Raw genomic sequence first — 15780 nt, 5'->3', positions numbered from 1 at the left:
CCAAGGTGGGCTTTGACAGGCCAACTGTTGGGCACCAACAATACACAATACAGAGATAGATTAATCTTTTCTTGTGAACACATCATTATAGCTAATGAGAGTAATAAGCTGGACAACAACTTTTTTTCTTGATTAATACTATGGATAATTTGACTGGAAGAATCTGTAGCAACCTAAATTGATTCTCTTGAAGAGTGATCTGAAGAGTTTCTGTCGGCTTGTATGCCAGCTGGTTGTAATATTGATGATTGTATACTGAACTGTATATAATTTTCTCCTCTTCTAGCCAGTGAGACCCTTGATATTTGGGAATAGCATTGGTAGTGCTTGAAAATGTGTCGTCAAGTGTATATGAACCCCATGTCAACATACCTGGCTCACACGCCTCAACGGTTCTTGACCCAGGCCAAGGCTCGCAAAGCTGGTGATGAGCATGTAGTATCTTTTTCGGCGCATTTTCAGAGTACATAATGTTAGTAGCTATAGAACCATTGAGGCCAAGGCACCAGAACTAGATTGAGTGCTAAACACCTGTTGCCCAGAGCCAAGCTTTTGGGATTTTGTCTGTCTCACAGCAGCCTGAGAAACAAATTGATAGCTTCGACTATCAGCTGACTATAGTACCAATGTCTGAATTGCCCAGGTCCTCAGGAGCAATTGCTTCGAGACTTGCATTGCTGTGGACGGCTGTTGCCACGCATGTGAGCGGGCTGACAAGATGATGAAAGTGTGGATACTGCGGTTGTAAATTGATACCGGTATGGGCTGTTGCATGCTGGTGTACCGAGCACGTAAAAAAACAACCTCAAGGTTGCTCCACGACTCTAAGAAGAGTTTAACCTAGATTAATCACAACGCAGGAGACCAGGGAAGTGAGTTTACTCTCCAGTCCATTAATGCCATCTTGGCGCATCAGAGGGAAGCGTCATGGGTACAAAGGTACAGCTGCTGACTCAGCAGCCCCGCGGATTCGAGACATGGATGGTAGTTGGAATGGAATTGGATAGGATCTAGAAACGAACACAAACGGAACACTCCCACGCCACCACACAAGCTCTTAGCCCTTTGAGACGCATTCCCTCTATTCTTGGCATTTTATATCATCATCCTTCCCATTAGGCGTGCTCGTTCGTTCCGCACTGTTATTAGGGACACTGCTAAAGTAGCTTATTTACCTTCCCTTGTGTGTTTACCCCTCGGTCCAATCCTGCGATCCAGGAAAAGCAAACAGCAAACATGGACGACCAATTCGGCGGCAGAACCGACGACGACCTTTTCGCCGACGAGTTTGAGCCCGTTGCCGACGAAGAGCCTCAAGTGTACACTGAGCCTACTCCAGTGCCACTTCCTGTCGCTAAAGAGACTCCCTCACTTGCGAGCCAGTCATCCTCGACCGCACCCACGCCTGTAGAGACTGATGCAGCGCTCAAAGCAGCAGCTCCTATTTCAGCAGACCACAATGCTGCGGCTTCCACTGAAACAACCTCCAGCACGGCAGCTTCCAATGCGACAGCTGCCGCTACCTCGGCGCCCTCGCACAAGTCTGGACTGATGCAATCACGACATGCCCAACAACCACCACCCTCAGCGCCACGCGCGCCTCGCAACCACCGCGCCAACAACCAAAGCAACCACAACAATCATGCGGCAGTGTCCCCTAGTCCATCAAGCCCTGCACCACCCTCCTCGACCAGGCACGACTCCCGGCAACACAAGTCCAATCATGGCTCAGACGCCCGCACCGGATCCGGCGCAAACCCACGCACCAAGCTCACCGAGGCTGAGCTAGCCGAGAAAATGGAGAAAATGCGCATTCTGAACGAGGAGAAGACGCGCCGTTTCAAGCGCGAGGAAGAAGACCAGCAGTCCCACGCGATTGCCATGGAGAAGGCCTCTGCAGAATCGCGCAAGCGCCGGCAAGAAGAGGCCGAGCGCCGGAAGAGAGAGGCGACTGATAAAAAGCAGATGGATGACGAGCGCGAGAAGAACAGGCAAAGGAAGCTCGATGCCTTGGGCGCCCGGGAGAGCAATTGGGACCAGGGGAAGGAGGAGCGGCTACAGGAAGAAGATCGAAGACGGGGAACAACCAACTTCAGGGGCGCGAATGGAGGAATTCGCGGCTCAGCGAGTGGCAGGGGCGGTGGCTTGTCCGGCAGCCGCTTCGCCGACTCGACTTCAGACTCGGATTTCATGTCTGGACGAGGAGGCAGGGGCGGTAGAGGCGGACGAGGACGAGGAGGCCGTGGCGACTACTCCGGCACGCCACCGCCCCAAGGTGCGGCACATGCAGCGAAGAAGGAGCCCGCCCTCACGCCTGAAGAATTCCCTGCTTTGCCTTCCTCTTCAGCGTCGACCAAGAAGACTGACTCCGTCGCCAAGACGGACCTCAACTCGCCGACGTCACCACTCGGACAATGGGACGATGAAATGGCTGCCATGGATGCGAAGACTGCCGCCGCGACCAAAACTTAGGCGGCACTTGCAGCAGCGGGATTGTCTACCTTACAAGTACTTTCGATCAGCTCACCTCGAGAGTCTCCTTGGCACTGCCGATACGTAGTGGCATTCAAAGCTCCCATCCGCCAAGGACCCAGGTCAAGGTACAAGACCTTCCGCAGAAGATGACTAGTCAACAAATTGTGAGGCATTGTACAAAGTCCAACTTTGAGTGCTTGGAGGTCAGTCGGGAAACTTGGTCAATTATATTTAGAAGTGTCATGAGCAGACGCGTATTTGGCGTAGTCCCATGCGGACGCCCAGGTGCCGCAGCGATTATGAAGAAATGAATTCAGGATACCAAAGCAACAAGAGCGCATACAAAAAAGTGGGATGGTTGAGTAGATGAAAGTCGATGTCAAGGACATCTGAATATGAATCTGTCCTCGACCACTTCTTGTGGGTCCGTACTGGTGAAGCGTGCTTTGACAGATCATAAACCTGCTGTCTTCTATTCCGATCTAAAATGTTTTGTTTCATGGCTGTTCTTTCACGTTGATTCTCATGATTGGAGCACTCATTGACCGGGGTTGATTGACGACCTGATAGAGGCATGGACCCTGATCTCTTGTTGGTATCAAATTTATGCAAGGCAAAAACAACTCTCGATTTTCCCCGTCCGTACAGATCCATAACGCCTCCAACACCGGAGCAAGCGCAACGCCACGCACTGGACAAAGCACGTCCTTGGCGCTTAATGCCTCTTCATCGTCCACCGCGGATTATTCTATCCCCTCGGTTCTCCTGCTCGTTCATCGACCAGGCTGATATGTAGTGCCCCCTGGCGCATAATGATAATAGGTTCCGGAACTGAAAGGAAACACTTCGCAGTGATGCTGCTGGATGCCGTGCATCTCAGAGGTACCCGCCGCGTTACCGACACAAGCCGTAGGGTACGTCCGACTAATTTGAGTCGAAGTCGTGGATGACATGCTCGTCCGGGCGGCGCCTTACCAACCGCCACGATAGCCTCTTCCCCGACCCCCTCTGTAGCCGCCTCCGCCACCCCTCGGGCCTCTGGGCCCCCGACCCCAGTCTCCACCACCTCCTGGTCCAGTCGGTACGCCTCCCATTTCCATATCACCGCCATCTCCCATCGGCATCGGCCTCGGCCTCCCCCTCATCTCTTTGGGGAAGCTGTCGAACGTCTTGCGCATCTGTGCGTACCCCAGATGCATCTTCCCATAAAAGTGATCCGCCAGCCTACGGTCGTTGTCTAACCGGGAGAGGTACGCGCCGCAGACGTCACAGACTTGTAGCTTCTGGTGGCCCGACGGGCCAGAGGTGTCGCTAAGCGCCTTGAGCTCCTTCTCGCGCTCGAGCTTTTGCTGCTGGGCCTGCCGGACCTTGAAGAACTCGTCGTACGAGCGGCCCACCTCACCCAGCGCGCCCAGGATCTCCACCTCAAGCAGGCCGTTGTTGATCGTCGCGGAGAAGTCGGAGATGGACTTGAGGAGCACGTTGGTCTGGCGGATCTCGTCGGGCGTCTTCTCCAGCCGCCGCTGGGCGACGTCGATTCGCCTGTTACATTCGTCGATGTATTTTTGCAGGTCGCGCATGTAGTCGTGCTCGAAACCGTAGCGCTTTCGTTCGGGCTCGGGAAGCGCCTCGAACTCGGCCTTCAGGGCTTCTGAGTGCACTTTTGGGCAAGGGCCGAGGTCTTGCTTTGTGTTGGTGAAGAGGTCGTGAGGGCAAGTCCCGGCAATGTAGGAGCGGCACGCTTTGGGGTCGGTCAGGGAGATCTGGGATGACCTAGCTGCCATGCCACCACCCATGAGCTGCTCTATGATAGTGTCAGTCTCGTCTGAGCCTACTTGCGTGTTAGAAGGGGAGGGGGGCTTGCATACCGAGCAGCTTTCTTTGCTCTGCTGCCATGGTGGGCTATGTGATCTTTCCTGTTCGGTCCCTCCACAAATCTACTCCAAACAAATGTGATCAAGTCAGAGAATATATGATATTCGAAATTGCGAAGTCGAGCAAACTACTCGTTCTTGTTGCGCAGGACTGAGGACGAATTGGGGAGATGCGATCGGCTGGCGCCTGGGAGCTCGGCAGAATTTCTTGCGCCGGCAGGCATCTTAGCACCTCTGAACAACGACCAAACCTTATTCAGCCCAGGTGCCCAATGGCTGCCGTGACAGCTGTGATCTACTGCTAGCGGCCCCTGCATCCCTCGCCTGTCAGCACCCTTGCTCACCCAGGATCCAGGAGAGCTAGTTGTCATCAGCGGCAGCTCTCGACAGAGCGGGCTTGAGAATAGTTCAACCAGGAACCGCACCCAGCTTCAAATGGATGGACCATAGCCATCATGCGGCACATCACCTCCTTTCTTTATTTCCTGATTTCTCTTGTGATACCCATCGCTGCGTCCGACTACCATGAACAGCTCGTTCTGAAGCCGTTGCCTCTGTCCGCCCTACTGGCGAGCTTCAACTTCCGGTCCAACACAACCCTTTCCGAGTTCGAGGCGCACAACTTTCGATTCTTCCCGCGATCTCTCGCCCAAATACTGGAATATTCTGGCACAAAAGAACTTCATCTACGCTTCAGCCTAGGGAGATGGGACGCTGAGAGCTGGGGCGTCCGGCCATGGGGCGGTACGAGAGAGGGAGGGACGGGAGTTGAGCTATGGGCATGGCTTAATGCGGACACAGAAGAAGAGTACAGCTAGATCAGACTCATGATTTGCAAGTGGATTCAGCTGCTAACCGATTGCCGCAGAGCTGACAGCAAGTGGTTGACCTTGACGAACGCGCTGTCGGGCCTCTTCTGTGCCTCGCTGAACTTCATCGACGGAACACGGACAATACGGCCGAGTATGTCCTTCCAGCTCGAAGGCGACCACTCCGATGCCGTGGTATCGAATCTACATCTGCTGCACGGAACACTTCCTCGAGAAGTTGTATGCACGGAGAACTTGACGCCTTTCCTGAAGCTGCTTCCATGCAAGGGAAAGGCCGGCATCGCTAGTCTCCTTGACGGACACAAATTGTTTGACTCCTCATGGCAGAGTATGGCTATCGATGTGCGACCAGTCTGCCCTGAGGGCGGCGAGTGTGTGCTTGAGATTGATCAGTCTATTGACATGGTCCTTGACATAGAGCGGTCCAAGAGACCTAGAGGTTCGTCACGAAGCTTGCCCGGCACTTGAGGCTTGTCATTGACAAAACCACAGACAACCCAATCCCACGCCCAGTTCCTGGCCATGAGCTCAAATGCAACACTTCCAAAGAGTACCACTCAGAGGATACCTGCTTCCCCGTCGAGTACAGCATAGGCCAGGACTGGTCCATCTCTAAAATATTCGGCAAGCCCATTCAGGGATCATGCCCGTTGGCTGATGCTGAGGTAGCTCCCGTATGCTTGGAAGTGCCAGAAAGTAGACCGGTCTGGGTCACTGAAGGCGTCAACGAGTTCAGAAACAGCAATGAGCAGAAACGCTGCTATAGCGCGAGCCCGGAGAGCACGATCGATCTCATCTTGCCTCCAATCGAGAGAGAAGGCGAGAATGCCCAGGTCCATGCTGAAGAATACGTTCAACCGGACATTCCCCCACTTTACGCTGAGCGCAGTCTAACTGGGCACGGTCAAGAACGAGGAGGCGTCCAGACTATCCTCACAAATCCCAGCGACACTGAGGACGTCAAGTTTGTCTACATGGAGTCGCTTCCGTGGTTCATGCGAATCTACTTGCATACTCTAGAGGCCCGAGTTCTGGATTCCTCCAGCGGCAAGCAACAAGATGTCATACAGGACATATTTTACAGGCCGGCCCTCGATCGGGAACGAGGCACGCAACTGGAAGTGAAGCTTCGTATCCCGCCTCGGTCCACAGTATTTTTGACCTATGACTTCGAGAAGTCGATTCTGCGGTACACAGAATACCCACCCGATGCCAACAGAGGTTTTGATGTAGCTGGTGCAGTCATCACCATTCTAAGTAGCGACAAGTCGACCTCGAACCTTCGGACTACGGCGTTGCTACTCAATCTCCCCACCCCAGATTTCAGCATGCCTTACAATGTCATTATTTTCACTTCGACGGCTATAGCACTAGCTTTTGGGGGCATGTTCAATCTTCTGGTCCGGAGGTTCGTCGCTGCGGACGAAGGGCCTGAGGTCACTCTCACCAGGCTGAAGAACAAGCTGAACGCGCGCTTGGGTACTCGTTTAGCCAGCTTACTCGGAAGAGGTAAAACTACACAGGCGCCAACGGTGGAAAGCAAGGGATAGACAACATAAATACCTGATGCAATATATTGTTGTTGTAAGATCAGAACCCGAACTCAGGCAACCTGAATTCTATGGACAGGAGATACCACGAACAGGGGTTCGAAGCACATTTTCCAATACCTGCCCTCACATTTACAATTTTGTAGGACTCCACCCTACCCTTGCAGCCTCACTTTAACGCCGTTTCAAGCATTCGCCGTTAGCCATTCTGTCCTTTTTGAGGGGAAGACCCATCCTATACGAAAAGAGACGGTCCATCAGATCCAGTGTGTGTCCTCATCCGAGCATACATCTGCTGCCCATGCGATGTTGGGCCGACCACCATCATTGACCTTCTTTTCCCCCTATCTGCTGCATCCATCCTTGGCATCAACGGACCGAGGATCTCAGGGCACCGCATAATCGCGGCCTGCGGCATAGGCTGGAACATTCCACCCGGGCGCTGCACGAGCCAGCTCAAAGATTGGTCTCTAGGCGGAAAGATGTAGTGAGGCATCGGGTTACCCCAAACCCATCGTCCTGATCGGTTCCATCGGCCCATGAGACATCCATCGAGAATACATGTGCGTGCGGCCTCCGTGTCGACCCTGTCCCAGAGAAGATTCGCCAAGAGGACCAGCTTGTCGGCGAGGAGGTGGCAGAGATGTTCTTTCATGGTGATATAGAGGGTCGGGCTTTCTGAAAGGACTTTGCCGATCCAGTCCGCCGAATCTGTTGATGGCCGGCCACCAACTTGTGTGGTGTAGGCCACCCCAAGTGTTGTGCCAAAGAGGACGAGAAACAGTGCCTGAAGCGTTGGTCTTGAGGCTTTACCCAGGGTCTCTGGGTCGAGTTGCTGGTCAAGCATTTGGAGCAGGGACGAGCCGGTCAAGTAACTCGTTCGGTGCAGGTCATGGACTGATAGCCTCTGCGATGGATTTCTTTGGTCACGCCAAGCCGTATAGGCGAGGGTTGTGGCGAGCACGAAATCCTGAAATGTCGACACCATCGTGCGATCCAAGCTGCATCCGAGGGCCTGGCCCAAAGCATGGCTGGTGAGTTGGGTTACGAAGCTTGTCTCTTGGTTCGAGACGTCCTCGCTGAGGATCCAGCTGAGGCAGATCTGAGCAAGGTATTCAACATCCGGAGGCGACGTTGAAAATGGAACTTTGTATTCGTGAGAGTGCAGTGGCCTCAACTTTTCGGTGAGCAGTGTCTGGTCCTGTTCTGTGATGGCTACAAAATAAACACATTCAGTATTTCCGGACTTGTTCTTTCCATTTCACAGCTTTCACCTACCATGTCGAAATATATCAAATTCTGTAAACAGCAATCCAGTCGCTTCTTTTTGAAGCCCGACCACCTGCTTTATTTGGTCAGCAGCCTGGGTCGATGGGCTGTCCTCCTGCAGCGATTGATCCACGGCGGGAGGAAAAGCTGAGTCGTGAGATTCATATGCCGGCAGGGGCTCGAAATCCGCTGTTGGGGCCAGTCTTCGCTCCATGAAAGTGATGCCTGTCAAAATACAGCAATTGTTGTGTTCAAGATTGTATTTGACTTGATTTTATGAATTTGCTCTCATCCTTCTAGTTTACGATCATCCACGAGCAACCGAAAAGAAGCTCGCGGCCACATCCACACTCTATATACTCGCGGGGTACTCAAAAGCGGCAATCCTGGTTGACAATCACGAGATGGCGGACATTGGGCGGATGAGGCTCTGCAGTAGGAATTAAACTAGCATAAATCTACCTAGCAAGGGAAAGGTCAGGGCGATCTCCGGCGCCACATGGGGCGTCTAGAACGCCGATTTACACCGCCATTGGGCGGAATTGGGACACCTTCAGCTGGTGTCGGACCCCTGGATGTGGAGGATCTGCAAGGAGTCGGTTGCGGTGGCTCATTCCGGCCAATCATCCGAGACAGAAGGGCCAAGCGCAGACCTGCTCAGCTGAAAGGTCGACGACGTGAGCTGAGCTGGGGAATCCGAAACGGGTAATCAGTCGCAACAAGTGAGAAGCGGTTTGTGTTACGTCCGTGGTCTACACGAGCTATGCCACATAGTCTGGAAGCATGCTGGAAATAATTCCGAGTGCTAAGCATTCTAGATCTCTGTGATCGGGAACTTCCAAGATTCTAGCCCCACATGTGGACTGCGCTACACAATAAGGTGCCCGCTTGCTTTCTTCGAAGCTAATGATTGCTTGTTCGTGACCTGGTAGCATTTGAGACCTTTCTTTTTTCCTTCTATCTCTCAGTTCCATTATCTACTTCTGCCTTACCGCCTTTTTCTACTGCTTCAGAGGCTGCCAAACGCGTAAATGCTGGATCATGTGAGGTTTATTTGTTGTCCTAACGCTATCAGCACTCAGATTTTTTTTTCTTTCAAAATAAATATGTTTCGCCAGCATTTTCAAAGATCTTGATGCCCATCAAGCTGATCAGAGGATAGACATGGCAGTCAGAAAAATTCAGTAAGGTGAATTGGCTTTTTGGACCTCTATTCAATCTTGATCTCAACCGCCAAAATCTGAATTCAAAAATTCGAGCTTGTCCGAAACTGGCCAGAGAAGCCCATAGGAAAAGACATTCCGCATCTTGACCATATACTTACTGTTCTTTATGGGTGGACCTTTTTGAGTATGAGTTTTATTCGAATACAAAAAGTCATCAAAGAATTTGAGAGCCTCATTGAATTGGTTCCAACATGATGGTTCGTTGGCGTTGGGATTTCAAGCTTGCAATTTTGACCAAGAAGATTGATGCTGAGACGATATTGCATCTGTTTCAGGCATCAATGATGTTTCAATCTCTCGAAAGCCTTTACCGAAATTTGATTCGCACACCTAAATGACCGAGTTACGCCTTGTATTCAATGTGCTAGGATATTGAAAGCCATGCTTCTTACAGTGGTTCAGATGTTCCATATTTCCTATCAGCATGAGAAGCCTGGCTCTTCTCAACCGTCAACTGGTGGCTTTGAACACATTACCATATCTTCTTGGAGTTAGGGCCACCTTGTATCTCCATAATTTCTTTCTCAAGGTGAATTGCATTGATGCCGCCTTGTAGGAGCTAATTCACTGCCTGTGGAGCCACCAAGTCAACACATGTGATCCTTGAGGCGTCTAAGCGTGCCTGACTGTGCATGTTGCCTGTTCTCAAACAAAGACCTTTTGTCTCGATCATTCTCAACACTCGTTCTGCTCCCAATACAAATCCCTTCCTGCTGCATTGCCCATGGAAATTTGATTTTCTGTGGCTATGGCTCCCAACGACACAGACACGAACAGTGACCACTCCGCAATGGCGCCGTTTCCGCCAGACTTCGTTTTCCCTGTGACTGCGAGTTACATCCAGTCTGAAAACCATCGCGACCTCTTGGACATCATTGACAAACTCCGGTCGCGTGGAGTGAGCCATTATGTCGACCTCCCGCAAATCATCGTATGTGGTAGCCAGTCTTCCGGAAAGAGCGCAACTCTTGAGGCTCTTTCGGGAATTTCTTTCCCCACCGCCGAGGGTCTATGCACACGATTTGCGACTGAGTTGATTCTTCGTCGAGGCGATCAAACTGAGATCAGCGTGCATATCAACCCAGGAACTGGGCGTACCGAGAAGGAGAGGATCGCCCTAGCCGCATTCGCCCCAAAGACGAACGCTCGTGACAACATCGGCAAAATCATCGAATCGGCGAAGGTCGCCATGGGACTCTTGGGGGATGGAGCAAAAGTCTTCAGTACAGACGTCCTTCGGATCGAGCTCGTCTCGCCAGACCAGCCCAACTTGACGATTGTGGACCTTCCTGGCTTATTTGGAGCATCCGACAAGAACCAAACAGATGCGGACTCTACAATTGTCCACAAACTAGTGACGACCTACATGAAGCAGCGCCGTAGTATTATCTTGGCTGTGGTTGCTGCTGACAATGCTTTCGCGAATCAACCGGTCACCAAACTCGCTCGAGAAATAGATCCAGCCGGCATCAGAACCCTCGGTCTCCTGACGAAGCCGGACAAAGTCGACAAAGGTTCGGACACAGAGCGATACTATCTGGAGCTTGCGCAGAATCAAAATGTTGTGTTGACTCTGGGTTGGCACGTGCTGCGAAACAAGGGTTTCGACACACTTGATGACACTATCGAGCAGCGGGAGAAGAGAGAGGCCGACTTCTTCAGGGAATCAGCTTGGAGTGTGTTGGAGCCTAGCCAACTTGGCGCCGAAAATCTGCAGAAGCGACTTCGTGAGATTCAGTGGAACCAAATTCGCCAGGGGCTTCCAGGTGTCAAATCGGACGTCCAAACAGGCATTCGGGACTGCCAAGCGAAGTTGGCACAGCTTGGTTCTGCTCGAGACAGCAAGAAAGAAAAGCAAAAATACCTGATGCATATCAGCAGTCGTCTGAACAAATTGATGCAAGCTGCCATCGATGGTGTTTACGCCGACAGATTCTTCGAGTCTCGCCCTGGTCAACAAGATGCCTTTGAACGTCGGTTACGCGCGAATGTGCAAAAGACTCTCACTAAGTATTCGGAGGAGATGACTGCAGACGGCCACGCACTTGAAGTGGTGGAAGATGACCTGAAGCCCAAGCGACCTTCGAATTTTGTTTACCGCAGCAACTACTTGCAAACGGTCAAGACACTGATGGAGAGATGTCAATCTCGTGAACTCCCAGGAACATACGTAGGCCGACTTGAGCTCTGTTTGCCAGGAACGAATGATCAGCCAGCTAACATCATGATACAGAACCCTATGGTCGTTAGCGATTTATTCAGTCGGCAATGCAAGCCTTGGCAAAGCATCTCCCAGAACCTAGTTGAACTGATCCACGAGGCTGCGGCGGTCACCTTCAACAAGCTCTTGTCCGAGCTCTGTGATGAGAACACCAAAACCCGTTTGATGAGGGGAATGATCCAGCCTTCTCTGTACAAGCTTCGGCAAAATCTGAAAACCACTGTTGCTGAGCTTCTGGAGCCTCATCTCTCCATTCATCCCATCACATACAATGAATACCTGACGGAAGTGGTTAGAGATATTCAAGGGAGCCGCCACAAGCGTAACTTTGACCGCACAGCTGAATCCATCTGTGGAACTGATACAGAGACTGCGGACCATGGCACATACGACGACATCGCGTTGCGCGATCTGTTGCAGTCATTGCTGAAAGCCACGGAGCCGAATCCCAGGGAGTATGCTGCATCACTTGCGGCAGATGTTGCTGCAGCCTACTACAAGGTGAACACTCACAATCAAGAAGCAGACATTCTGATACTAATATAAACTAAAATAGATTGCCTTGAAGAAGTTCGTTGACGACGTCAGCGTCAATGCCGTGGAGACATGCCTCGTTCAGCGGTTGCCTGACGTGTGAGTGTCTACCTCCCTTACGCCGTCCGCTTGGATACACTTCATGAAGGGACAAGAGGCAAAGAGGAAAGCAGCTTTGAAATAGCTGAGTTCTGTTTGAACTGCGAATTAGGCTAATCAATGATCGGTATAGATTCTCCCCGGAGGTCGTCTGGGACCTCGATGACGAGCAAATTGAGAGCCTCGGGTCTGAAGATAACAGCACCATCAAGAATCGGAACGATTTGCAGGAGAAGTTGAGAGTGCTCGAGAATGGGCTGAAAGATTTGGATGCTTTCACAGCTCGGAGCTCGATGTGATGCATTCATGTGATTTTCACTGTTGTCACCGCCAGTTGGTGGACTAGCTTTGAGGCAATCGGCGATAAGGATTGCCCAGCACACTAGCGGATGCTGTGGAGGATTGGAGCCCCAGCTATCTCCTGGGCATTGCTTTGGGAGATCTGGCACTCGGTGAGCGACTGGAAGTGTTTGCATAGGAAGTCCGCTTAGATGGTAGTACTTGTTGAGATCGTAGTAAACACACCGCTGGTCCTCGTCACAATGTGTCAGCCATAGGCCTTGGCCCGAGACCCATGAAAATTGTTTGGGCCAGAGATTAGACAAGCGCTGGCTGTGCAACTGACTTTAAAACAATTAAACATGCAGGTGAATCTTGAAATGTTTCCTGAGGTTGTAAAAGCCGCAATCCTCAGACTCCTGAGCCATAACCAAACCAATCAAGACCTGGTTGAGCGATTTACCGGCATAACCAAGACGGGATACGACATCTGCCCAGGCTGCCCAGGCGGAACGGTCAGCCAAAGCTTTACTGCCTAGTGAGCCTCACTTAGCAAAATAGGCATGCACGCTTTGACTTAGGGCAAAGAAGCTGAAAGGCTCCCTCGGAATGAGAACCCGGGGAAGCGACTATACGATCTGATGGCTGGGGTCCGGTGGCTTGGCCAACTTGGCCCGGAGATCTGATGAGGTCATTTGATAGAAGTGATACCGTAGTCTGATTGCCAATGCAAAACAACGACATGGTGGTAATTCAGATGGACATTCGTCGATCGTACAGGGAATCTCTCGACCCTGAGTCGTCTGCCGTGAAGGTACTTAAATGTGCTTGTGCCCACCTCACTAAAACTCCGGGAAAGTCATAATCCTCATATCTCTTCAATCCTAAAATGCATGGACACAACTACTCACCACTATCAAAGTAAAACCGGACCTCAAAGATTGCAATAAAGGAAGGCCAACTGGGTATTCTTTGTCCGTTTGGAACATCAAGCAAGACTCTTCTTGAATTGGGGTTTGGATATCCTACGGGATACCATTAGTCTTTTGGAGCCAGACACAAACTGTTTCTGGCCTTCTTGACCTTGTCAATCAATTACAAGGGACTCATCAAGCGACGAAACGGGGACATATCTCACATTATCGACGATTCAAAATGAGGTTCAGTCAACTCCCATCGTTCCTCTGTCTGATTCTCGCCGCCTCGGCACAGTACACTGGACCATGTACCAAAAATAACTGCGGAGCATCGGGCGAGGTTTGCAGGGGAGGAGCGATTTGTGCACCGTACCCTTCAACGGACCCTGCACTTCGGCAGGGCTGTACATGCAGCAGTGGATAATGGTGCGTCTACCTATCGATGCCCAGGACAAAATAAATTGCTCCACAAAAGTATCTGACGCTGGAGAATCACAGTGATTGCAATAATAGCGACTGGTTTCCACTCCCGAAAACAAACAGTGGACTCGCGGCTCTTGCGGGAAGCATAGATATGGTCGTTAATAGAATTGATTGCGATAGAGCTCTGCATGAAGGACATAATTCAAAGTTTAAAGCCTGAAGAAACAGTCAATTACTAGTATTCTTTGGGGCTTTATGTGGTGTAAATTCTTAATGCGCGTTGTCATAATTCATCAATACAATTAAAGATTTTCTCTCATAATGAAAGTATACAACGGCTATGCGCCGCTTTACAATGCTTTGTGCACTGAAAGAAGAATTTAGAAAGCAGTAGAGTACGCGTCAGCCAGGTATGACTGAAAGTTAGAGTCCTTGAAAGACGCAGTCGCATCGCCAAAATCAGTCGTGTCAAGCGCCTCACGCGCGGCGTCCGTCAGGTCCTCCCAAGCTATCAGGGGCTGAGTGCCGCCCTCCGTTGTTGTGAAGATCAAGGTGTGGTCCACGGGCCAATAGCTGATATACCCGACGTATGGGTGAGTACCGTCAAACGTAGCAGTGCCGCTAACATAACCTCCGTGCTCGCTCACGACCATGGCCACGAAGGTGGCATCGGATGAGTTCTCTGACAGGAAGACTACGGCGTTCTCCCAGTCGTGCCGGTGACCGATCCCATCAGACGGCTCGTCTTTTGGCATGTACCTGGCATTTGCGTGTGAGTTTGAGTGATCGGAAGGCATTGAGACTCCATTTCAACTCACCAGCTGTACATGATTGCAAAGTATTCCTCGTACACGGAAGCCCTTGCGTATACTTGACCAGTGCTGGAGGAACACCCGGCGCTTGAGTCTCCTGTTGGGCTGAGACCACCGCTGGAACAGACATGATTAATACCTCACATTGAGTGCTCACAAATTCTGACACGAATTGACTCACGACGTATTGCCTTCAGCGTCCACGGCCGGGAAGGGAACGCAGCCGTTGAAAACCTTGAGATATGGCTTGTATGCCAACATCAAGTCCCCTTCGCTATTGTCCGGCGCAGCCTCGGCGAATCCCACAACTGCATCGTGGTCGATGACAGCACGGGTCTTGATGGCGGTGGGCTTGCTGAGCGCGGTGGTGGCCACGAGGGCGGCGGTCAGTAGTGAACGAACAGCCATTATGCTTTTGGCTTTTACTCGTGATCGAATGACTCTATGCACACTTGCAAATGAGAACACCAGTGATGAGCTAGGGGAGTCGCATCATCCCATCAGGTTTGCAGGAGGGTGTAGGTACTTTAAGTACAGCCTTGATGAAGGCTGCCGATGCTACCAGGGTCAGCATCATCAGCCGTTGCCCCATCCATTGACCGAGAATATCGTGCGTTCAAGCCCACATGGCAAGCCGAATGCCGTGCGCATCACAATATCCCATAAGACTGTCAATACGCGGGCGGGGACCATCACCGTGCTAGTCTGGATCTGACCAGGGGTCGCGCCGTAACTCGCGAATCATAGCAATCACTTGACCACGTTGGAGGTTGAAAGTGGTTGATGTCTCCGCAGGATCTAAGGTGTAGTCAATCTAGCAATTGCAACCCTCCGCTGGTATAGCAAATTTCTTTTGAGATATATCGGTATAGCATGTAGGTCTGCGTCACATCCCGTCTCGATGCGGCGCATTTCCGAAGCGCTATGGTCATAATGGGCCGGAGGTGTGCCAAGACAGGTTACTGCTTTGGTTAAGCGAGCATGGGAGGTGAAGAGGACGCGTCAGCTTCGCGTCCATCACAGTCCAATCACTTGTGTGTGTTCCCTACGTGAGAAGCTGTCAGCCTGCCATTGGGGATCATTGACATGTCTGTGCGCAACCTTCAATCCCATCTCAGAACCTTCTGCAAATTCAGCCAATGTGCAACATCTCGGGGTGCTTCCTAGGCCGAGCCAGGTGTGGACTACAGTAGTCATCATGATCGTGCACCTGCATTAGAGTCGCCGGCCCGGCCCAGCTCACCCGCCCCTTAAGATCGTCCGAACTGCGC

At 51.5% G+C, this 15780-nt stretch overlaps 6 protein-coding genes across 6 annotated transcripts; 3 read left to right on the top strand and 3 right to left on the bottom strand.

Moving 5' to 3' along the window:
* Nucleotides 1–1236: 1236 nt before the first annotated feature.
* On the top strand, nucleotides 1237–2472 carry J7T55_004310 (uncharacterized protein; the record flags this gene model as incomplete). Its single annotated transcript, XM_053131950.1, has 1 exon — nucleotides 1237–2472. One exon carries the CDS (start codon nucleotides 1237–1239, stop codon nucleotides 2470–2472), a length of 1236 nt encoding a protein of 411 aa, XP_052989924.1.
* Nucleotides 2473–3446: 974 nt separating this feature from the next.
* J7T55_004309 (uncharacterized protein) lies at nucleotides 3447–4371 on the bottom strand (the record flags this gene model as incomplete). Its single annotated transcript, XM_053131949.1, has 2 exons — nucleotides 3447–4279; nucleotides 4344–4371. 2 exons carry the CDS (start codon nucleotides 4369–4371, stop codon nucleotides 3447–3449), a joined length of 861 nt encoding a protein of 286 aa, XP_052989923.1.
* A 433-nt stretch (nucleotides 4372–4804) lies between these two features.
* J7T55_004308 (uncharacterized protein) lies at nucleotides 4805–6729 on the top strand (the record flags this gene model as incomplete). Its single annotated transcript, XM_053131948.1, has 3 exons — nucleotides 4805–5093; nucleotides 5220–5618; nucleotides 5693–6729. The coding sequence occupies 3 exons, from the start codon at nucleotides 4805–4807 to the stop codon at nucleotides 6727–6729; spliced, it is 1725 nt and encodes a 574-aa protein (XP_052989922.1).
* Nucleotides 6730–6914: 185 nt separating this feature from the next.
* Nucleotides 6915–8212, bottom strand: J7T55_004307 (uncharacterized protein; the record flags this gene model as incomplete). Its single annotated transcript, XM_053131947.1, has 3 exons — nucleotides 6915–6964; nucleotides 7108–7944; nucleotides 8008–8212. 3 exons carry the CDS (start codon nucleotides 8210–8212, stop codon nucleotides 6915–6917), a joined length of 1092 nt encoding a protein of 363 aa, XP_052989921.1.
* Nucleotides 8213–9972: 1760 nt separating this feature from the next.
* Nucleotides 9973–12377, top strand: J7T55_004306 (uncharacterized protein; the record flags this gene model as incomplete). The annotated part of the gene is made up of 4 exons (XM_053131946.1): nucleotides 9973–11394; nucleotides 11458–11946; nucleotides 12002–12078; nucleotides 12212–12377. 4 exons carry the CDS (start codon nucleotides 9973–9975, stop codon nucleotides 12375–12377), a joined length of 2154 nt encoding a protein of 717 aa, XP_052989920.1.
* A 1700-nt stretch (nucleotides 12378–14077) lies between these two features.
* Nucleotides 14078–14917, bottom strand: J7T55_004305 (uncharacterized protein; the record flags this gene model as incomplete). Its single annotated transcript, XM_053131945.1, has 3 exons — nucleotides 14078–14456; nucleotides 14516–14626; nucleotides 14691–14917. The coding sequence occupies 3 exons, from the start codon at nucleotides 14915–14917 to the stop codon at nucleotides 14078–14080; spliced, it is 717 nt and encodes a 238-aa protein (XP_052989919.1).
* Nucleotides 14918–15780: the final 863 nt, after the last annotated feature.

The sequence above is a fragment of the Diaporthe amygdali genome (assembly GCF_026229845.1).
Source record: "Diaporthe amygdali strain CAA958 chromosome Unknown NODE_29_length_634662_cov_65_424859, whole genome shotgun sequence".
In the NCBI taxonomy this organism is placed as follows: domain Eukaryota; kingdom Fungi; phylum Ascomycota; class Sordariomycetes; order Diaporthales; family Diaporthaceae; genus Diaporthe; species Diaporthe amygdali.
The sequence above is the reverse complement of the archived record's forward strand: the minus strand, read 5'-3'. Positions and strand labels throughout refer to the sequence as shown.